The sequence below is a fragment of the Babylonia areolata genome, chromosome 26 (assembly GCF_041734735.1).
Source record: "Babylonia areolata isolate BAREFJ2019XMU chromosome 26, ASM4173473v1, whole genome shotgun sequence".
NCBI lineage: Eukaryota > Metazoa > Mollusca > Gastropoda > Neogastropoda > Buccinidae > Babylonia > Babylonia areolata.
The window spans coordinates 30,084,904-30,109,653 of NC_134901.1; the positions used below are offsets into that span (position 1 = coordinate 30,084,904).

General features: G+C 43.5%; 2 protein-coding genes across 3 annotated transcripts; both read right to left on the reverse strand.

The window, feature by feature from the left end:
* Window positions 1–310: 310 nt before the first annotated feature.
* Window positions 311–16,087, reverse strand: LOC143300569 (uncharacterized). The gene is made up of 2 exons (XM_076614330.1): window positions 15,770–16,087; window positions 311–3,639 (listed from the first exon to the last, which is right to left on the reverse strand). The coding sequence occupies exons 1-2, from the start codon at window positions 15,776–15,778 to the stop codon at window positions 1,963–1,965; spliced, it is 1,686 nt and encodes a 561-aa protein (XP_076470445.1). The 5' UTR covers window positions 15,779–16,087; the 3' UTR covers window positions 311–1,962.
* A 954-nt stretch (window positions 16,088–17,041) lies between these two features.
* Window positions 17,042–23,443, reverse strand: LOC143300511 (uncharacterized). Of its 2 annotated transcripts, none has more exons than XM_076614241.1 (2): window positions 23,173–23,443; window positions 17,042–21,227 (listed from the first exon to the last, which is right to left on the reverse strand). In XM_076614241.1, the coding sequence occupies exons 1-2, from the start codon at window positions 23,179–23,181 to the stop codon at window positions 19,179–19,181; spliced, it is 2,058 nt and encodes a 685-aa protein (XP_076470356.1). In that variant the 5' UTR covers window positions 23,182–23,443; the 3' UTR covers window positions 17,042–19,178. The 2 variants fall into 2 exon arrangements, with proteins under 2 accessions (XP_076470356.1, XP_076470357.1); XM_076614242.1 differs by lacking the exon at window positions 23,173–23,443 and adding an exon at window positions 22,746–23,089.
* Window positions 23,444–24,750: the final 1,307 nt, after the last annotated feature.

The following is a 24,750-nucleotide window of genomic DNA, read 5'->3' on the forward strand; positions in this document are numbered from 1 at the left end:
CAAACTGCATTTACTGTTGTATTCATATTTTTTGTGTTCTCTAAACTTGGCACTTTGATCTGATATTCTGACTCTTCAATCACCGATATGTGTGACGGGACATTAAACAAAAATTCCTTCCTTCTGACCCAACAACAAGAGCAGTCATTATTATCATTTTTTGTTCAAACAGGAACTTCTTTTGCTAAGCATGGAAGTTTATTTATTTTGCAAACGTTTTGGTGCAGATAGAGCTCCCACAGTGTAGGCATGCATACACTCACATACCTCATCCTCTACCCCCCCTCCCCCCACCTCTCCCACACACACACATACGCACGTGCACAGAACTCTCCTGACACTTGTGTACACTTACACCCTCGCGCATGCACAAACGTACTCAAACACACAGACCCATACATACACACAAACACACACATACACACACGCACAGAGGCTGCCACTGATTGGCTGCAAGAGGGATGGGAAAAGATCTCTGATGCCAAGAACGTGGCGTCTAGTGTGTTGCTCAGTCTATTGTATTTGGAAAAGCCCACAGAGACTGTGTTCCGTTTTGAAGAAATTTGCGCAGTGTTGGTTTGGAAATGATGCCGATATTTGTTTGATTTGCAAAGCATCCAAGCATAAATTAAGACTTAAGATCATCATCACTGTGACAACATCTAGTAGTAGTAGTAGTAGTAGCAGCAGCAACAGCAGCAGCAGCTGTAGCACCGAGTAGCAGCAGCAGTCGTAGTAGTAGCAGCAGCAGCAGTAGTAGTAGTAGTAGGATTAGCAACAGCAACAGCAGCAGCAGAAGTAGTAGCAGTAGATGCTGTTGCAGTGGTGGTTGCAATAATATTGTTGATGGGGATGTTCACAGTGATGATGGTGGTGATGATGTTCTAAAGTCTTTATCTATGCTTGGATGCATCATGACTGGTTTGATTATTTTGTTTTATATATGTATGAGCATCAATGGAAACTGCCCAAAAGGTGAAAATATCAACAGCAAGAAAGCTTTCTTTTTTTTTAATCCTCACCATCATCATCACTGTCGTCACCCTCAATGACGTCAACAATTTAACAACAGCAAGAACAACAGCAACAATAACTATTATAATGTTGCTGTTGCTTGTAAAATTATGTCTAATGTCAAAAATACTCAAACTCATTAAAATATGTCATTAGCAAATAAATTGAATCATCAGATGACTAACAAATAAACAAAAGGATAAATCAACAATAACTTTAACATTAACTTTAGCAGCCCATAAAGTGAAACATGAGTATGTATATAACTGTGCAATGATCAGTAAAAAAAAAAAAGTTTTTTCATTTCACACACAAATTATCTACATGTTAAAATGTCATATGTGAAGCTGTAAATACCTAAACAAGTTGAAATCATGAAGAAATAAAACGTGAACAGTTTACGATGGTGATCGCCCTTTCTCCCACGTTTGACTGCAAAAACCAACTGAGTGTGTAGTCATTGGGACTGGACGATAAGCCGAGGTCCTGTGCACAGCACGCATTTGGCGCACTGCCGGCCGGAAAGAGAACCTACGGCAAAATTTATGTAGAAGAGAATCTTATCTGACAGGCCACAAATAGATATATGCATACGCCCAAAGCCTGACAAAGCGTCAGTGTTGGGTCATGCTGCTGGTCAAGCATCTGCCTAGTAGATGTGGTGTAGTGTATATGGATTTGTCCGAACACAATGGCGCCTCTTTGAGAAATTGAAACTGAAACTTTAAAAGAAAAAAACGCAGCCTGATCAAAGTAATGCTGCTTTTTGAATAAAAAATGGTATCAACCACTTTGCCCCAAAAGAAATCAAAGAAATGAAACGAAGAGAGAAGGTGAGAGGAGAGGATGGGGGAAGAAAGAGAACAGACACACGAACAGCACCGGCAGGATTGTCGGAGGAGAAAGAGCGAGACTGAGAGGGAGGGGAGGGGAAAGTCCACAGAGAGTTCACCAGATGTGAGAATAGTCGTCATCAATGACGTCCCTTTGTCTGTCTCTGTCCACCTCGTCATAGGTGTTCTCCCCTCCCTCCTTCACGTGACTGTACACGTCACCTCCCCCCACTACCCCCGTCACGTTCTCCACGGGTTCACTTCTGTCAAACTGCAGATGGTTGTAGTCTGTGGCCTCTTCCCGCGGCGAGGGGGAAGAATCTGACGTGGGAGACTGTGAGAATGGGAGGGTTGTGTCCCTGAGTTCGCGGCGTGTCTCTGTTTCATGAAGCGTTTCTTCAAGAGTGTGGTGTTGGCACCAACTTATGGACTGTGTGCAGGGATCGTGTTCTGCCCTCTGTTCAAGGATGTGGTATATGGTTGCAGCAGTAGCCTCAGGGGTCTGTGGAATCCTTTCTCCGAAGGCACATTGCTGTGGTTGTTGTCCGGCGACCTTTGTCATGAAACACTGTTTCTGTTTTGCCATGGCTTTGTGTGTGGTGTGAACGTGATCACAGGGTGAATAATTACTGTACGTTTGTTCTTCATCAAAACGCATCTCACTGTAGTCATCAACCTGTGCGCCGTCTTGGTGACGATTGTCTCCGCTGATTTCAGGACTGTCCAGGACGTGTGCCGCTGCGGGGTTGTCTGTACCACTGGGCGTGGATGACGTCATGTCCTGTGCCAGGCAGTACAGCGACGAGTGACGTCTGAATGCAAGGGATGACTCGTCCTGATCTACGTCTCGGATGACGCTGTAATTCTCCACGGACAGTCGTGACGTACTTGCCTCACTGACCGATGTGTAATGGTTGGATGGCGGGGTGTCACCTGTGTGGTTGTCATCTCTGGATACGCCAGTTGAAATATCGTAATCTTCAGCGTCACTGGCTAGATCAGTTTGAAAAATCGCCGGTTTTTCTCCAGATCGGATCTTCCAACACATCAAATTGTTCCGTCGGAAGAAAATGATCAGGAAGACAAGAATGATGCTGGAAATGAAAATGGTTGCCGAGACACCAGTGATTGTCGGCCAAACGTTAGATTTTGCGGCTTCTCCAGCGGTCTTCCCTGCGCTCGCTGTTGTATGCTTACCGAGTGAAGCGGTTGATGTGGTTGGCAGCTTTGTATCAATGGTGTTTGTGGATGATGAAGACGTTGTAGTTAACCCATCGTTACAGCGAGATTCGTAGTACTTTAAATTTCTAACACGTACTTTCTTATTGCGTTCTCCGCTATGTTTCCGTGTTCCCTTAATCATCAAAGTGAAAGTGGAGTCAGACGGCTTTACTGGAATTTCAGCGTTGCCCCATGTTGCTTTCGTTGAAGAGTTCCACAGCTCCAAACGTGAACCATTGTGTGGCCATGAAATAAAAACCTCCAGTGCATACGTATCACTCTCTTTTATGTAGTATTCAAACTTTAGACAGTGAAAAGCAGGACTGGTTGCACAGACAGGCCTGCTTGTAAGAAATCCAGAAGTAATATAAAATGAAAGATACGCGCATTTGTAAATGTGTCTTTTCACCACATTGGTTGTCCAGCCGCTGTTGTTCCAGTGACAAAAGTCAGATGTAAAAGTGCAGTTACCTGGCCCATTGTAAGAACACCTGGTGTCATCTTGGACATTTAAAGAGGCGTGGAGGTTTACAATCAATACCACCGGCAACCAAAACGTCAGAATAGTGTCCTGAAAAAATCAGTAACACACACACACACACACACACACACACACACACACACACAGCACAATGAATGTCTTCTTTATACTGAATTGATATTGAATGATTTTTCATTTTTTAAAAAGTGAGTTCAATGGGGTATCTGGACAAAAAGCGTATCTTGTTTCACTCAGTCATGCGGCTGCCTTCGTACCTCCACTTCCCCGGCATTCCCACTCCTCAGATACCCCCCTCCCCGCCCCCCATTCCCCAGGTCAGCCCCCCCGCCCCCCCGCCCCCCCCCCCCATACACCCAAAACAAAAACACAAAGGGGGTAAAAAAGAAAGAAAAAAAGAGAGAGACACGCCCAGGCTTTTAAAACGTTAAATCTACCCTGTCGCATACATTTAGGCCATAGGGATAGCTATTCAAGTGATGAATCGGAGAGTGCTTGCACAATCAGATGTCAAATGGAGGGAATAAGTGTGACCCACTGTGTTAGGGCAGGGGGTAGATGATCGATGGAAGAGAAGCTAGAGGAACGTTTCAGATAACAACTTTTAAATCATTTATTTATTCATTTATCAATTTCTGGTTTTAGCCTGTGGCAAGAGCAAAACGCTTTGTTGAAAGACTGAACGAGGAGTGTATGATCCGAATCGTTTTTCCTCCTTTTTTATGGCTACTGACTGAAGTTATGAATATATAACTAAAAAGGAATTGCTCCCTGTCAGGAATCCCTGTCAATCAAGCTGGTTTTCGACAAGGCCGGTCCCGGCTGATCATTTGGTACAATTAACAACACAAGTTAACAGTTTGCGAAAAGGAAAAATATTCTAGCAATATTTTGCACGGCTAACCATTTGGTAAAATTAAAAACACAAGTTAAGAAACAGTTTGCGAGACGGAAAAATATTCTAGCAACATTTTTTTTTATGTCAAAAAGGCTTATGAACAAGTATGGCATGGTCGACTTCTGTACAAGATTGAAACAATTAGTATAACTGGTCATATGTACAGTTATATTAAGGACTTTTTATCGAACAGACAAATAGAAATAAGAGTAGGAAACACATATTCAAACTCGCGACCGCTTAAAATGGGTTTGCCTCAAGGATTACACCTATGTTGTTTAACATATTGATAGCAGATTACCGAAAACATTATCCAAAGAAACAAAGTTATCGCAGTTCGCTGGTGATATCTGTTTGTGGATGAAGGTGACGATGAGAACCAAAACTCCAACCAGGGTATTGAACTATACAAAGAAAGTTTACCAGCGCGAAATAGATAAAACTAGCATATTCATAATAGAAAATGGACTGGCCCTATCATTAGAGAAAACGAGCATTATGCTTTTTAATTCGAGATATGATCCCGAAAAACTCCCTGTTTTCATTCTAGATGGTATTGTCATAAATTATACACATACTGTCAAATTTCTGGGAGTTTATGTAACATCCAAACTTACCTGGAAGCACCACATCGAGTTTTTAATAAACAAAGCAAGAAAAAGTCTGAATTTTCTCAAGGTTGTTAGCAAACAACGTCGGGGACAGGATGACAAAGTGCCCATATCTTTGTCAACCGCTACAGTACGTTCAAAGTTGACATATGCTCAGAAGGCGTTCTTCAGTGCACCACAATGCCTATTTAAAAAAAAAAAATTACAATGTATAGATTGCAAAGCCTGTAAACTCGCTCTGGGAGTCCCATCACACACATCAGTCTCAGGGACTTACAGAGAAACATGTGTACTATCCCTTGATGAACACAGAAAAAGTATCTGCCACAAAATTTGTTTTAAGAAGCTCAGTGTATGACATTTACTCCAAAAATGAAGTACACTGAAGATCAGACAAAGATTTTGCAAAAAGGGCCAGAACAATCCACTCCCTAAAGCCTGTTAATACATTTACTGAAGATATCGTCATCGATTCAGAAGTTAATTTTTTAAATACTGCTGTTAAACCGTCATTCTCAACCATACCATCCTGGGAACTGAGAAAACCAAACTTTGATATGGACTACACAAAATTTAATCTGAAAAAAAAAAGATTCGCCGAATATACTAAAGAGCTCCGTATGCTCTCACACAGAAAATGATTATAGAAATTATCTTAAAATCTATACAGATTGTTCGGTTCTTGATGATGGCAGAGCGGGAGCAGCTTTTGTGATACCGGAATTAAACCGTGAGAAAATGTACCACCTGGGCAAACATCTTTCTATCTTTTCTGCTGAGCTCGTTGCCATACTTATGGCCATAAACTACATCCTGGATTTTCATAAAAAGGATAGCCAAATCCTACTTTGTGTAGACTCAAAATCGGCGTTAAATGCACTTAGATATGCAAATACAAAAAATCACGCCTTGAGATGATCACAGAAATAAAACACATTGTACATCAACAGTTACAGCAAGCAACCCCAAGGCTTACTTAAATGATTTATCTGTCTCCCAGTCAAGACCAGTTAGAAGTTTAATTCATCGATTCCATTTGAATGCCCTACGAACTAAATTTTGCAAAAATATACAGCGTCTGTGCGGAAAAGAAGTCAATGTCTACCACATACTTGTCCAGTGTCCAAAAACAAGACAACTGTTCTTTAAAAAAAACTAGCCGACCAGTTTCCACCAAACACATATTTGTCCTTGGGAGATGTTTTGAATAATTATTCATTACTTCAAAAAATTTCTGACTGTTTGATTCTAAGTCCAGTTGGTATCTGTCTTTGACTGATCACGTTTTTGTTACCATTAGCATGCTTTTTTTATTTTATTTTTTTAATAATTTTTTTATGCAGATGTTTAACTGACTGTCGAAATTCCTGTTATAATGCACTGTTAGTCACTACAGTTGGTAGCTGTTCGTTGTCCACTACTGACGACAGTCATCCCGCCACCTGTTCTCCTCGACCCCACGCCTCATCTCATGTGCGCACACTGTTTTCTGCTTTTGTTTGTTTCTTGTTGTTTTGTGCTGTTGTTGTTGTTTTTTTTTTTTTTTTTTTTTTTTTTTTTGGGGGGGGGGGGTTGCTTTTTGTTTGTTTGTTTTTTTGGTACCCGTCTAATATCACTAAACAGTGATAGGACGTTAAACTAAACTAAACTAAAAAACAAACCAACACACACACACACACACACACACACACACACATGCATAACAGATATGCAACAAACAAGCAGATTCACAGATATGAAAGCACAAACATTTACACATAAACGGACACGAGCCCCGACACACACACACACACACACACACACACACACACACACACACACACCATTTCCCAAATCACCCTGCACACCCATTCCTACACCATACCTCCCCCCCCCCCCATGCCCCCACACGGATTCCTTGACTTTGTTTTGCAGGTTCCACGGCACACACACACACGCGCGCGCGCGCACGCACGCACGCACACACGCACGCACACTGCACACACATACTCAATTATACAAGCACACACATAATTATATTATGTATACTTTTTTTTCCGCAATAAGTATATGTTAGATACTGATCAAAATTGTGCGACTTGAAATGGAAAGTTCAGACCCTTAGCCGCCTGTCTTGTATGAGTTGTCACGATTCGCCTGGCAGGCTTGATATGCACGCTCCGTTCCTTTTTATTTTTTATTTTATTTTATTTTTTTACTTATTAGTCTTTTAATTAACCAAGTTTTTATTGTGAACGGTGTCAACTTCTCTGCCATGATCTGGACAACACCGAGGTATCTTTTTCTTCGACTTTTGGCCATGGATAACAGAAATACGTTGAATTTCTTTGGTCTCTCTCTTCTTTGTGTCATGGCAAGATCGCCAACCACTGTGAGTGATCTCTTCGCACGGCCTGCCAGTGTCAATGTGTCGTTTTGCCACTCTCCGTGCACTCACCCAGCACAAGTGCACCCACACGACACCAACACACACAGTGTTTATTCCGTGGCTTGCTCTCGCACACAGCTCATGGATTACCAAAACCAGTGTTCATCTTCTCTGACGACGACCAGCGCCTCCTGCCGTCATGGACTTGCGCGCTCTGCACCACACTGTGCCGGCGCCTGCAGGGACTAGGGATTCATTCCCGCTGCCTGTCCTGTCTCAGGAAGCCTGCCAGGAAGAAGCGTCCTTACAGAGGAGGTCGTAGGAAGCAGGGCAGGAAGATTTCTGTTTGGATTTCCAGCCGTACCCCGCCCACCGACAGTAACTAAGTCTGTTCCATCTCTCATCTCTCTCTCACTCAGTACTGTTCCATCTCTCATCTCTCTCTCACTCAGTACTGTTCCATCTCTCATCTCTCTCTCACTCAGTACTGTTCCATCTCTCATCTCTCTCTCACTCAGTACTGTTCCATCTCTCATCTCTCTCTCACTCAGTACTGTTCCATCTCTCATCTCTCTCTCACTCAGTACTGTTCCATCTCTCATCTCTCTCTCACTCAGTACTGTTCCATCTCTCATCTCTCTCTCACTCAGTACTGTTCCATCTCTCATCTCTCTCTCACTCAGTACTGTTCCATCTCTCATCTCTCTCTCACTCAGTACTGTTCCATCTCTCATCTCTCTCTCACTCAGTACTGTTCCATCTCTCATCTCTCTCTCACTCAGTACTGTTCCATCTCTCATCTCTCTCTCACTCAGTACTGTTCCATCTCTCATCTCTCTCTCACTCAGTACTGTTCCATCTCTCATCTCTCTCTCACTCAGTACTGTTCCATCTCTCATCTCTCTCTCACTCAGTACTGTTCCATCTCTCATCTCTCTCTCACTCAGTACTGTTCCATCTCTCATCTCTCTCTCACTCAGTACTGTTCCATCTCATCTCTCTCACTCAGTACTGTTCCATCTCTCATCTCTCTCACTCAGTACTGTTCCATCTCTCATCTCTCTCTCACTCAGTACTGTTCCATCTCTCATCTCTCTCTCACTCAGTACTGTTCCATCTCTCATCTCTCTCTCACTCAGTACTGTTCCATCTCTCATCTCTCTCTCACTCAGTACTGTTCCATCTCTCATCTCTCTCTCACTCAGTACTGTTCCATCTCTCATCTCTCTCTCACTCAGTACTGTTCCATCTCTCTCTCTCACTCAGTACTGTTCCATCTCTCATCTCTCTCTCACTCAGTACTGTTCCATCTCATCTCTCTCACTCAGTACTGTTCCATCTCTCATCTCTCTCTCACTCAGTACTGTTCCATCTCTCATCTCTCTCTCACTCAGTACTGTTCCATCTCTCATCTCTCTCTCACTCAGTACTGTTCCATCTCTCATCTCTCTCTCACTCAGTACTGTTCCATCTCTCATCTCTCTCTCACTCAGTACTGTTCCATCTCTCATCTCTCTCTCACTCAGTACTGTTCCATCTCTCATCTCTCTCTCACTCAGTACTGTTCCATCTCTCATCTCTCTCTCACTCAGTACTGTTCCATCTCTCATCTCTCTCTCACTCAGTACTGTTCCATCTCTCATCTCTCTCTCACTCAGTACTGTTCCATCTCTCATCTCTCTCTCACTCAGTACTGTTCCATCTCTCATCTCTCTCTCACTCAGTACTGTTCCATCTCTCATCTCTCTCTCACTCAGTACTGTTCCATCTCTCATCTCTCTCACTCAGTACTGTTCCATCTCTCATCTCTCTCTCACTCAGTACTGTTCCATCTCTCTCTCTCTCACTCAGTACTGTTCCATCTCTCATCTCTCTCTCACTCAGTACTGTTCCATCTCTCATCTCTCTCTCACTCAGTACTGTTCCATCTCTCATCTCTCTCTCACTCAGTACTGTTCCATCTCTCATCTCTCTCTCACTCAGTACTGTTCCATCTCTCATCTCTCTCTCACTCAGTACTGTTCCATCTCTCATCTCTCTCTCACTCAGTACTGTTCCATCTCTCATCTCTCTCTCACTCAGTACTGTTCCATCTCTCATCTCTCTCTCACTCAGTACTGTTCCATCTCTCATCTCTCTCTCACTCAGTACTGTTCCATCTCTCATCTCTCTCTCACTCAGTACTGTTCCATCTCTCATCTCTCTCTCACTCAGTACTGTTCCATCTCTCATCTCTCTCTCACTCAGTACTGTTCCATCTCTCATCTCTCTCTCACTCAGTACTGTTCCATCTCTCATCTCTCTCTCACTCAGTACTGTTCCATCTCTCATCTCTCTCTCACTCAGTACTGTTCCATCTCTCATCTCTCTCTCACTCAGTACTGTTCCATCTCTCATCTCTCTCTCACTCAGTACTGTTCCATCTCTCATCTCTCTCTCACTCAGTACTGTTCCATCTCTCATCTCTCTCTCACTCAGTACTGTTCCATCTCTCATCTCTCTCTCACTCAGTACTGTTCCATCTCTCATCTCTCTCTCACTCAGTACTGTTCCATCTCTCATCTCTCTCTCACTCAGTACTGTTCCATCTCTCATCTCTCTCTCACTCAGTACTGTTCCATCTCTCATCTCTCTCTCACTCAGTACTGTTCCATCTCTCATCTCTCTCTCACTCAGTACTGTTCCATCTCTCATCTCTCTCTCACTCAGTACTGTTCCATCTCTCATCTCTCTCTCACTCAGTACTGTTCCATCTCTCATCTCTCTCTCACTCAGTACTGTTCCATCTCTCATCTCTCTCTCACTCAGTACTGTTCCATCTCTCATCTCTCTCTCACTCAGTACTGTTCCATCTCTCATCTCTCTCTCACTCAGTACTGTTCCATCTCTCATCTCTCTCTCACTCAGTACTGTTCCATCTCTCATCTCTCTCTCACTCAGTACTGTTCCATCTCTCATCTCTCTCTCACTCAGTACTGTTCCATCTCTCATCTCTCTCTCACTCAGTACTGTTCCATCTCTCATCTCTCTCTCACTCAGTACTGTTCCATCTCTCATCTCTCTCTCACTCAGTACTGTTCCATCTCTCATCTCTCTCTCACTCAGTACTGTTCCATCTCTCATCTCTCTCTCACTCAGTACTGTTCCATCTCTCATCTCTCTCTCACTCAGTACTGTTCCATCTCTCATCTCTCTCTCACTCAGTACTGTTCCATCTCTCATCTCTCTCTCACTCAGTACTGTTCCATCTCTCATCTCTCTCTCACTCAGTACTGTTCCATCTCTCATCTCTCTCTCACTCAGTACTGTTCCATCTCTCATCTCTCTCTCACTCAGTACTGTTCCATCTCTCATCTCTCTCTCACTCAGTACTGTTCCATCTCTCATCTCTCTCTCACTCAGTACTGTTCCATCTCTCATCTCTCTCTCACTCAGTACTGTTCCATCTCTCATCTCTCTCTCACTCAGTACTGTTCCATCTCTCATCTCTCTCTCACTCAGTACTGTTCCATCTCTCATCTCTCTCTCACTCAGTATTGTTCCATCTCTCATCTCTCTCTCACTCAGTACTGTTCCATCTCTCATCTCTCTCTCACTCAGTACTGTTCCATCTCTCATCTCTCTCTCACTCAGTACTGTTCCATCTCTCATCTCTCTCTCACTCAGTATTGTTCCATCTCTCTCGCTCCATCATCTGTTCCATCTCTCTCACTCCATCATCTGTTCCATCTCTCTCACTCCATCATCTGTTCCATCTCTCTCACTCCATCATCTGTTCCATCTCTCTAGCTCCATCATCTGTTCCATCTCTCTCAGTCATCTGTTCCATCTCTCTCACTCCATCATCTGTTCCATCTCTCTCTCAATCATCTGTTCCATCTCTCTCACTCCATCATCTGTTCCATCTCTCTCGCTCCATCATCTGTTCCATCTCTCTCAGTCATCTGTTCCATCTCTCTCACTCCATCATCTGTTCCATCTCTCACTCCATCATCTGTTCCATCTCTCTCACTCCATCATCTGTTCCATCTCTCACTCCATCATCTGTTCCATCTCTCTCACTCCATCATCTGTTCCATCTCTCACTCCATCATCTGTTCCATCTCTCTCACTCCATCATCTGTTCCATCTCTCGCTCCATCATCTGTTCCATCTCTCTCAGTCATCTGTTCCATCTCTCTCACTCCATCATCTGTTCCATCTCTCTCTCAATCATCTGTTCCATCTCTCTCACTCCATCATCTGTTCCATCTCTCACTCCATCATCTGTTCCATCTCTCTCACTCCATCATCTGTTCCATCTCTCACTCCATCATCTGTTCCATCTCTCTCACTCCATCATCTGTTCCATCTCTCTCAGTCATCTGTTCCATCTCTCTCACTCCATCATCTGTTCCATCTCTCTCTCAATCATCTGTTCCATCTCTCTCACTCCATCATCTGTTCCATCTCTCACTCCATCATCTGTTCCATCTCTCTCACTCCATCATCTGTTCCATCTCTCACTCCATCATCTGTTCCATCTCTCTCACTCCATCATCTGTTCCATCTCTCTCGCTCCATCATCTGTTCCATCTCTCTCTCAATCATCTGTTCCATCTCTCTCACTCAATCATTCTCGGAAATGTAACCGTTCTAATCTGATCAAGATCGACACCACTATTTCCGCCCAAGAACATTCCGATTCTTTTAAAATAATGTGACTTAACACCCAGTCGTGCAGAAACAAAACAGATGCAGTGTGTGACTTGATCATCGAGGGAAACTATGATCTTGTGTTTTTAACTGAGACATGGCTTAGACCTACTGGTGATGAATGTGATATTGTTAATGTGATCCCTCATGGTTTTACTTTTCAATCTGTTCCTAGAGAGACTGGTGTAGGTGGTGGACTTGCTCTTTTGTTTAGGAACAGTTTAGCTTGCAACATGCAAGTTTCTACTCAAAACCTTGATTTTATGTCCTTTGAAGTGTGTGAAACTCGGCTGTGCTACGAGAACCAGCATGTTACATTCCTCACAGTCTATAGACCACAACCAAACAAAAAGAACAAACTTTCCGACAAAATGTTTATCGATGAATTTTGTGATTTGCTGGATTGTTTTACCTCATGTGATAACATTTTTATTGTTGGTGATTTTAATTTTCATTTTGATTCAACTTCTGATGCAAATGTTGCTTCTCTTTAAAAAACATTAAAAAAAACAACAAAACAACAACAACAAAAAACACAACAACTTGAAAACCATTGTTTACAACAGCTTGTTAATGCTGCCACCCACAGTCACGGTCATACATTAGACTGGGTCATAACAAACAGTGAGAGCAGTGTGACAGATCCTCTTGTTGTCGACAAACTCATCTCTGACCATGTGTGATATCATTTAATCTTAAGCTCATAAAGCCTGTAAAGATAAAGAAAATTGTTTGCTCACGAAATTACAGATCTTTAAATGTTAATCTTTCAAAAGCTGATGTTTCAAAAGTATTTGCCATCAGTCTGCATACCAGTGACCTGATCACATTTTACAACACTTCCCTCCAGGAACTGCTTGATAAGCATGCCCCTCTCACAATGCGTGTTGTATTTGATCGTTTATGTGCACCCTGGATGTCTCTTGAAATCAAGATGGCAAAACAGCAGCGTCGCTCCGCTGAGCGAAAATGGCGAAAGTTTGGTCTGGACATTTTCAAGCAGATATATGCTCACTTACGCAATGTTGTAAATCAAATGATCCGCGATGCGAAAAAGAAATACGTGTGCGACAGAATTACTGTCGCTGATTCCTCCAGAGTTCTGTTTCGCTTGGCCAATCAGATGATGGGGAAGGATGTCCAAACTGTTCTGCCTAGCAATATACCTTCTGAAAATGTAATGTAGCTGATAAGTTTATTGATTATTTCACTGCTAAAACAGAGATTATTATAAGTAGTTTGGATTCTCCTACTGATTTTGGCGAATCTGATACTTGTAATGGAACACAGTTAACTACATTCCAGACAGTTACCAAGGAACAGGTCAAAGATGTCATCCTCAAGATGCCAAAGAAATCATGTAGTCTTGATCCTGTCCCACATTCTATATTTTACCAATGTTTAGAAGAATAACTACCCATTATAACCAATATCATGAATATATCCTTGACCTCAGGTGTTGTCCCACAGTCCTTCAAGCATGCCTTGGTGTGTCCCCTTTTGGAGAAAGCTAGTATTGATCCCGAAAACCTGAAAAACTATAGACCAGTATCAAACCTCCCATTTCTGTCTAAAGTTTTAGAGCGTATTGTGCTTGGCCACCTTATGAAACACCTTGAGATCCAGTTTCCCAGAGCCATTTCAGTCAGCATACAGAAAGAGACACAGCACGGAAACGACCTTATTACGTGTGGTCAGTGACCTGTTGCTAGCATCTGATGCAGGCAAGGTATCCATTCTGTCACTGCTGGACCTTTCTGCAGCATTCGACTCGATAAACCATGACATTATGGTCAGAAGGTTGTGTGCTGTGTTCGGACTCAATGGTACTGTTCTGAAATGGTATCATTCCTAATTATCAGGTCGCACACACTCTGTCCTTGTAAATGGAAACCAGTCTGTTCCGTCTGTGCTCAGATATGGGGTACCACAAGGTTCCGTCCTGGGACCAGTACTCTTTACAATGTAGATACGACGTCTAAGTTTGATCATCCAACAGTCTGTACCTCACTATCATCTGTTTGCTGACGATTCTCAACTGCATAGTTCTACTATTCCCTCTGAAATTCCATGTTTAGCTTTTAAATTTAAAACTGGTATAGAAAATGTAGCAAAGTGGATGAAACAAAACAAACTAAAAATGAATGATGACAAAACAGAACTCATGTTGACTGGTAATAAAAATAAGCTCAAGCAGATAAATACAACGTCTATCATTTGTTTTGGCATAGAAATTTATTTCTCTAGTTCTGCCCGCAATCTTTGTTTTTACTTCGATTCATCCCTCACGATGGAAACTCATGTGAACCACCTGTGTAGATAAGTAAAATCCGCCCCTTCCTGTCTGTTGATGCTGCCAACAAACTTGCTGTTGCCTTCATTTTATCCCGCCTAGATTATTGCAATTCTCTCTTAGTTGGCATTCCCAATGATAAACTCTACAAGCTCCAGAAAATACAGAATAGTGCAGCTCGACTCGTCCTTAAAAAGTCGAGGAGAGAGAGTGCTACTGTTCTCCTGCGGACACTTCATTGGTTGCCTGTTCAAGCTAGAATTGAATATAAAGTTGCCTGTCTATGCTTTCAGTGCCTGAATTGTAATACCACACCCTCATATCTTTCTGAGCTTATCAACCCGTACTTGCCAAACAGAACATTGAGATCTCTTGATTCCTCCCAGCTAACTGTTCCCCGATACTTCCTTAACTCCTGTGGAAATAGGTCATTTCCCGTCTTCGGCCCAACAACTTGGAATTCTCTGCCTATTGCTCTCAGGAAAAAACAACAACAAACAACTCATCTGTCTACCTTTAAAGCAAATCTTAAAACTTATCTCTTTAAAAAATACTTGTCATAACTCAAATAGTGCTGTTGCCCCAGGCCCATGGCAATGTGAGTGTGTGTGATGGGTGAGTAGAGAGAATGGGGGTGGGTAGATGGATGGTGGTGGTGTGGTTCGAAAGGGAGAATGACCTGATTTTTACCCCTTTTACCTTTTCTGTCAAAAAACTTTATTTTACAATTTTTACAAAATCTATGGCATGCAGATTAAAATTATGCTCCTTTTTTCATGTATGTATTCTAAGTGAAAATTGCTGTTATCTCAGCCGTTTGATCATATGTGTGTGTGTGTGTGTGTGTGTGTGTGTGTGTGTGTGTGTGTGTGTGTGTGTGTTGGAGTGTAACAGTTGTAGTGTTGAGGGTAGGTGACTTTGTGAGTTATGCGTTGTTTTTTTTAATAATATTAATGATTCTGTTTTATGTTTCTACTACTTTTATTTGCTTTCTTGTTTCACTTTAGGTACGGGATTGTAAAACGCTTAAAGCTTGCTTATGCTTGTATTATAGCGCTATATAAAAATAAAATATTATTATTTATCACTATCTTGACTGCGACTCCGTTGACATTTCTTGCACAGTGTAGCATGTACAGTAACAGAGATCCAATTACTTCCTTGTGCAATAGTCGCTTGCATAAAACGTGCATTCAATTCCACTACAGCTAACCCTTGGCAAACCTTCCACGGAACGTTTTAAAATTTCGTCTAAAAAAACAAACAACAAAAAACTTACTTTCAAAATAACGACAGATGATGATCCATTTGGAATAAAACAGACATCTAATACTCACGGTTGACATGGTGTCCAGACTGGAATACACGGCTGCTGTCTTTAGTGAGAGTGAACATTGAAGACAGACCACTTCACACCGGACGCCACACCGTCACCAGTTCTTCCTTCAAGTGCAGTCGATTAGTTGGGCAATTCGTAGCAGTCATCACTTGGGACCGAGATTGGACAGTTTAATTTAAATGACTGTACTGAGCGTCTTTCGTGTGGGCGGGTTTAGTTTTCGGCAAACGTGTGTAAACAGTGTGAGTCTGTAGGTTAACATTTTTCTTTCGGTTGTCTGTGTAGTCGTGAGAGCGCGCAAGTGCACGCGTGTGTGTGTTTAACAAATTCTCGGGACATACTGTTTCCGGCTGTAAGCGTGTCACCCAGCTGCGCGGGTGCCGGGGTGGCTTCAGTTGTTTGCTTCTGTGAGGTTCACAACATGCGGTTCTCATTCCAGTGTGTGGGGAGTGGGGGTGGGAGGGGTTTGGGGATGAGTGGGAGATGAGTGATTGTGTTCGTGTGTGTATGCCTGCTTGCGTCAGTGTTTCGGCTGTCTGTGTCAGTGTGTGTGCGTGTGTATGCGCTCGCGCTCGCGGGCTCGTGCGCTTGCATGCGTGCGTGTGTGCGTGCTTATGTCTTATACATGTGTGTGTGTTTGCAAGAACAAGGATACTATTGCATAAGATAATAGGGGGAAAAAAAGAAAAATGAAAAAAGGGTCTTCAGTCATCAGTCTGTCCCGGGAAAAGGGAAACAAATCTATGTTTTTGCAACTATGTTGAATGTTGGGAGTTCTTTACCCATGTTATGTCTGGTTTGCGGCGTTCTCGGCAAGCGTCCACTCTTTACGATTGTGTTGTGGACTGACAAGCGCAGATCCGTGCACTTTCACACACACACGCGCGCACGCACGCACGCACTGACACACACACACACACACACACACACACACACACACACACACACACACACAGATTGGTACTCACATCAGTACATTTTGCCTCTCAATATTCTCTCTCTCTCCGGTCTCGTCAGTTCTCTCTCTCTCTCTCTCTCTCTCTCTCTCTCTCTCTCTCTCTCACACACACACACACACATTGACACGCGCACACTTCTACACTCATACTGAGCGACACGAAGAATTTGACGGGGTTACAATGTTTTATTATGATTTTCTTTTCTCTGTAAGTTCAATGATACACTGTACAAACATCCACCGCATCCACAGAAATAAGCAGAGGCATATATGATCACAATAAATTTCAGTCAGGTGTACCGGGGTACACACACACACACACACACACACACACACACACACACACACACACACACACACACACACACACACACACACACACACACAGAGAGAGAGAGAGACGCAATAGCCGAGTGGTTTAAGCGTTGGACTTTCTATCTGACGGTCCCGGATTCGAATCACGGTAACGGCACTTGGCGGGCAAAGGGTGGAGATTTTTTTCGATCTCCCAGGTCAACATATGTGCAGACCTGCTAGTGCCTGAACCCCCTTCGTGTATATACGCACGCAGAAGATCAAATACGCACGTTAAAGATCCTGTAACCCATGTCAGTGTTCGGTGGGCTATGGAGACACGAAAATACCCAGCATGCATGAACCACGACAGAGTCATCGGCAAGTCGATGTTGGTCGTGTAACGGAAAGAAGAAGAAGCAGAGAGAGAGATACGGCGGGGAGAGCGAGGGAGAGAAATGAGTGGTGGCGTGAGAGAGAGGGAAGGGGGGAGGATAGAGAGAAAAGGAGAAGGGGAGAGAGGAAGAGAGACTGGAGAGAGACTGGAGTGGGGTGCGGATAGAGACAGGGAAGACTGCAGACAGAACTTTAAACTATGATTAGAAGGAACATAAAACACACACACACACACGCACACGCACACGCACACGCACACACACACACACACACACGCACACACACACACACACACACACACACACACACACACATGTAGGCGCTGACAAATAGGCTATATATATATATATTGTATATACACAACCGACATATTATACAATAAAAATTCATGCTTATATACTCACATATTTGCCTTCTTTTTCTTAGATGTAAATATTTATCGTCAGTGGATTACATATGTAATTTGTTGTTTCAAAATACGACTTGCCAAACACAACATGGAAAATGGTGAGGCAGTTCCTTGTGTGTGTGTGTGTGTGTGTGTGTGTGTGTGTGTGTGTGTGTGTGTGTGTGTGTGTGTGCACGAAAATTATTTTGTGAACAAAAGATAGATAAGTAATATCGTTGAGCAAAATTATAATGATCTGTAAACCAGTATAGTCAGTATTGATTATTGGTGCGTTGAATATATATTTTTTTAAGCCCTACACACATGCGCGCGCACGTGGATATATCGCATAACCCATATTTTACATTTCCGTCATCAGCCATGTATATTTGTGTCTATTCAAACATACCGTAGTGTTCAAAACTCTGCATCTGAATTTCACAAGGGCTTGCACAACGTGTTCATTAAAACTCAAGGTATGATTGTGTTCTTACCACAGTTTTAACATGAAACATTCCGTACACGGTACATATGTTGCAAGTACTTAGTGACCGTTCCGTTCTTGCCTGCTACCGTTAAAGGATAATTTTCGAATCTGATCAAACTTCTGAAAATCATGATATCCTTATTCTTCGCTCTCGGGACCAAGTTATCACAAGCACTAGGAAACTTAAAGCTAAGCTTCGTTGTGAAATGAATACCAACATGCACAACAGACATTTTTTGGTCGAGCATGAAATCAATTATTGCGAGCGGTCAAATTCCCTCCCTTCCTGGCAGCAATGACACAACCTTTGTCCATATCAGTTAACTCTCAGTTTTTAACTTCGATTGCAGCATTGTACACATCATTTAACCAAGTTTGTAGGTCAGTAACAGTTTTAGATAACAAGGGAATGTCATCGATAAAGTGTGGAATAAACACAACGGGAAAATTCACCGGCACAGTTTTATTATTAACGTGATTAAATGTAATGCAAGTTCAACTTGATGTTAAACGAAAAAACAAAAAACAAAAAAACAACGACAAAAAAACAAACAAAAAAACAAACCCCAACCCCAAAACCCCAGAGCTACATCTCCTTCTTTCATCCATTGTGTAGAATCCCACATAAACTTAACCTTGACTTCACTTTGCATATTTATCACACAACTCGACTTCGTTGTAACATAAAGGGGTGAACTAGTTTAGTCATTTTGTCAACCCATTTTAGCTGTAACTGGTCACAAACGTTTCAAAGAGATTTTCTCAGACGAATTTTCGAAATCAATATACCAATAAAGCTTTTGATTTTTTGCGATTTATTTTTCAACAGCTCCCAATAGCTTGGACATTATTGTCTATTGTGCGGGAGGGGGGACGGGGAGAGTTCACCAGATGCGAGAATAGTCGTCATCAATGACGTCACTTTGTCTGTCTCTGTCCACCTCGTCATAGGTGTTCTCCCCTCCCTCCTTCACGTGACTGTACACGTCACCTCCCCCCTCTCCCCCCTCTCCTCCCGTCACGTTCTCTACGGGTTCACTTCCGTCAAACTGCAGATGGTTGTAGTCTGTGGCCTCTTCCCGCGGCAAGGGGGAAGACTCCGACATGGGAGACTCTGAGGATGTCGGGATTATGTCCCTTAGGTCAAAGGGTGCATCTCCTTCAGGGAATGTTTCTTCAAGAGGTTGGTGGTGGTCTGTTGTTGTGGTTTGAGGTGTTTGTGTTGGGTGTTCTTCCAGGACGTGGTAAACGCTGTGGGTGTTTTCACCAGGTTTTGGTGATGGCGAGTCTTCAACCACGTGGAACTGCATGGTGATTTCAGTGCCAGATTTCTGTGACGCGCTGTTTTCAAGGTTGTGGTAAGCACCTGTGCTGTGGGATTCAGGGTTCTTTATTGTCGTATCTTCATCGATCCTACACGTGTCTGTGGATTCTTTGTCGGCACCTTGTGTTGCTGCCATCTGTTCAATGATGTGATACACGCCTGGAGCGTTAGCGTCAGGGTTCTGCGGAATTCTCTCTGCATGGGTGTCATGTGGGAGCCATTCCTGTCTCTGCTGGTGTGAGGCTTCACTGATTGAATCCTTTATCATTTCATAGAGTGCTTCTTGTGTTTCACCATCAGCCTTATCTGTGGTGTGAACGTGATCATAGGGAGAATGATGACTGTCAGTGTGTTCTCTATCAACAGCTCCCCTCCCGTCAAAACACATCTTACTGTAGTCGTCACTCTGCGCGCCACCTTGGTGAGGAGCGACGGGGTTGTCTGCACTGATTTCATAGGGACTGTCCAGGGCCTGTCCAGCTGTAGTGAGTGTGGCTTGCAGCGTGGCCTGTGCCTGGCAGTACAGCGACGGTCTGTGTTGGAATGCCAGGGATGACTCGTCCTGATGCACGTCACGGATGGCGCTGTAATTCTCCACGGACATTCGTGACGTTCCTGCCTCACTGACAGGTGTGCAACGGTCCGATTGGGTGACATCGCTGATGTTGATCTCTGTGTAGTTCTCATCTCTGGACACGTCAGTTAAAGTGTCATAATCTTCACCGCTTCCCAAACCAGCCTTCAAATCCGTCCGGTTTTCTTCACTTCGCATCTTCCAGCACATGAAGTGATTCCGTCGGAAGAAAATGATCAGGAAGACCAGGACGATGACGCTGACGAAAATGACCGCCAAGATGGCCCCAACGATAGTCCCAGCGGCGGCGGAGGAATCTGCAGCTCCTTGCTTTTCCGGAGTGGTGCGTGGAGAAGTAGCTGTTGTCGTCACTGTGCTGGTGGTGGTGGTGGCAGGGGACGTGAAGCCAGCGGCATGTCTCTCTGTGCTGGCTATGCTGTGCGTTCTTGATGCAGAAACACTTGTTTCTGTGGTCAGCACACTTGTTAGAGTTTCTTTGGATGACACAGTTGTTGTGGCCCTGTTACCAGGACATGCTTTTTTGTCATAAACAATATCGTCAATATACACTGTCTTTGTTTTCTCTTTTTTCTCACGTGAACCGGTGATAATCAGCGTGAAATTTGAATCAGATTCCACAGACACAGAAACATTTGTCCACTGTTGGTTCTGTGAAGAGTGCCACAGCTGCTGTTCAGAATCGTTGTGAGGCCAGGATAATTTGACAGTTAATCCATAGGTTTCACTGTCCGCTAAATATCTGAAGTGAAGACAGTGAGAAATTGGAGTGTTCACAATAACACATTTACTTTCAAGATACCCAGATTTTCTAGAGAATTTAAGACGAGCATATTTATATACCTTACTTCCATCTGGTTTAAGTTCCCAGTTGTGCATATTCCACCCACAAGAGTTGTTTTGAAAGGTACAGTTCCGTGGGACACTGGCAGAGCATTTGGTGTCACTGTGGGTCGCTGGAGACATGACAATGGCCGCAAACAGCGATGCTTGAAGGCACACCACCATTGTGTTTATCTGAAAAATAAGGGGTGAATTCATAATTGTATCTGTGATACCTGTTCTTGGGCGGCTTCAATGTGCTGTAATATAAACGAACACTAAGCGTCTTATCTATGAAACCCGAAGCGCAAAAAGTATGTTCACTGAATCAATGAATAAATGAATAGACAAATAAATACATAAACACACACGCACTCAAGTACTCACACACACACACACACACACACACACACACACACACACACACACACACACACAATGTCGTGATCACTTACGCAATCCACAGCATATATGATAAGGAACAGATGACAGGACACACGCACCCTTGCTAACTTCATCTACAGCATGCTGCTGTCTGTTACTACAATGATTGAAGAGCCACAGGACTAACTTCATCTACAGCATGCTGCTGTCTGTTACTACAATGATTGAAGAGCCACAGGACTAACTTCATCTACAGCATGCTGCTGTCTGTTGCTACAATGATTGAAGAGCCACAGGACTAACTTCATCTACAGCACGCTGCTGTCTGTTACTACAATGATTGAAGAGCCACAGGACTAACTTCATCTACAGCATGCTGCTGTCTGTTACTACAATGATTGAAGAGCCACAGGACTAACTTCATCTACAGCATGCTGCTGTCTGTTACTACAATGATTGAAGAGCCACAGGACTAACTTCATCTACAGCACGCTGCTGTCTGTTACTACAATGATTGAAGAGCCACAGGACTAACTTCATCTACAGCATGCTGCTGTCTGTTACTACAATGATTGAAGAGCCACAGGACTAACTTCATCTACAGCATGCTGCTGTCTGTTACTACAATGATTGAAGAGCCACAGGACTAACTTCATCTACAGCATGCTGCTGTCTGTTACTACAATGATTGAAGAGCCACAGGACTAACTTCATCTACAGCATGCTGCTGTCTGTTACTACAATGATTGAAGAGCCACAGGACTAACTTCATCTACAGCATGCTGCTGTCTGTTACTACAATGATTGAAGAGCCACAGGACGAACTTCATCTACAGCATGCTGCTGTCTGTTGCTACAATGATTGAAGAGCCACAGGACGAACTGAATTTCATAACTGGAAAGGACTCTCTGGCATGACATGTGAATTTATGTAATCAAAAAAACAACACAAAACAAACACCCCACCAACCCACCCAAGAAAAAAAAATGGAACGGAACCCTTGTTTGAACATCAGTCTGGCATCAGAAAGAATTTAGAACGCTTACTGTGTTTTTTTCTACCTCTGCTGCTGCTGTTGCTGCTCTTACCTGTGCTGCTCTTACCTGTGCCGCTCTTACCTGTGCTGCTCTTACCTGTGCCGCTCTTACCTGTGCTGCTCTTACCTGTGCTGCTCTTACCTGTGCCGCTCTTACCTGTGCTGCTCTTACCTGTGCTGCTCTTACCTGTGCTGCTCTTACCTGTGCTGCTCTTACCTGTGCCGCTCTTACCTGTGCTGCTCTTACCTGTGCTGCTCTTACCTGTGCCGCTCTTACCTGTGCTGCTCTTACCTGTGCTGCTTTGCTAATTATGTTTCCACTACTTCTCCTCTTTCTACTTCAAAACACTGACAACCATGAACCATTGTCGACCTTGCCTCAACCGACATATCTCATTTCATCATTGTTCTCTCCCATGTCAGCAATCTACTGACGCAGTTAACCCGCCTTTTGCTAAAGTTACTATTATTTCTTTTTCTTTTCGTTTTTTGTTTGTTTGTTCAACAGAATGCGCATGTAATCGTTTCGACTTTGAGACTCCGGCACAGCCAACTTCCTTCTTGATACATGCATTTCAAACCAACTTTACAGCACATTGTAGTTTAGGTAACCTATCTGCAGTTGTTTTTTTGTTTGTTTGTTTGTTTGTTTTTTCTTTTTATACGAATACGGAATTCAGAATACGTTAGTTCACAGAAAGCAGACTAGTTATACTCACAGGTGACATGATTTTTTATGTCAAAGGCACAACAGCTGTCTTGAACACAGGACACTTTAAAGTGAAGACAAGTCGACAAACCCTTCAAGACAGCCGACTCGACAAGGAAGTTTAGGTGGTGGATTAAGTGCACACACACACAGCAGGTCTCTCCGTCTGATCTCCAGTCAGTCATGCGTGACCAGTTATTTTAAGTAGCCTGACCTTCACATAATTATGCTGGGATGTGTTTACTGTCAACTTGCTTGTTTGAAGGTTGGTTTTTGGTGTGTGTGTGTGTGTGTGTGTGTGTGTGTGTGTGAGAGAGAGAGAGAGAGAGAGAGAGAGAGAGAGAGAGAGAGATTGTTGTTGTTGTTCATAGATTTTACGCCTATTCACTAAGTGTGTTGGTGTGGTGTGGTGTATGTGTGTGTGTTTGATTTCCCTTACCAACGCAGTAATCTCCATATATCAGGTTGAGGCTTGGATACACACACGCACACGTACTCCCGACACACCCACACTCACACACAGAGGCACACACACCCACATCCACACCCACACCCACACACAGGGCCGCGCAAACATTTCACACCATCTTATATTTGTCCATTCGCGCAGTTCTCTTCATTCAGCCAGCAAGGAAAAAAAAAGAAGAGAAAACTATCTGAGAAATAAATCTGAAAACTATCAAATTGTTGGGGTTTGGCGTGGAGGGTATTTAGCCTGATTGATTTGTCAATGCCGAGGTGGGGGGTGGGGTATGTATCAACGTGCTGGTGGCACACCTGTCCTCTGTCCAGCCTGACTGATTTGTCAATGCCGGGATGAGGGAGGGACAAAACGTACAGTGACTGATTTGTCAATGCCGGGATGAGGGAGGGACAAAACGTACAGTGACTGATTTGTCAATGCCGGGATGAGGGAGGGACAAAACGTACAGTGACTGATTTGTCAATGCCGGGATGAGGGAGGGACAAAACGTACAGTGACTGATTTGTCAATGCCGGGATGAGGGAGGGACAAAACGTACAGTGACTGATTTGTCAATGCCGGGATGAGGGAGGGACAAAACGTACAGTGACTGATTTGTCAATGCCGGGATGAGGGAGGGACAAAACGTACAGTGACTGATTTGTCAATGCCGGGATGAGGGAGGGACAAAACGTACAGTGACTGATTTGTCAATGCCGGGATGAGGGAGGGACAAAAAGTACAGTGACTGATTTGTCAATGCCGGGATGAGGGAGGGACAAAACGTACAGTGGAAAGAAAAACCTCCACCCGTAAGCCACCAGGCGACTCCAGCTAAACACCTCGTCCACCCTCTGTTATTCTCCAGCCCATCCTTCACTTTTTCCTCTTCCTTTCTTCCCATCCCTTCTTCCCCCCTCTTCTGCCTCCTTCATTTCCTTCTCCTTCCTTTCTCCCTACTTCTGTCTCCTTCCTTTCTCCCTACTTCTTCCTCCTTCCTTTCTCCCTACTTCTTCCTTTCTCCCTACTTCTGTCTCCTTCCTTTCTCCCTACTTCTGTCTCCTTCCTTTCTCCCTACTTCTTTCTCCTTCCTTTCTCCCTACTTCTGTCTCCTTCCTTTCTCCC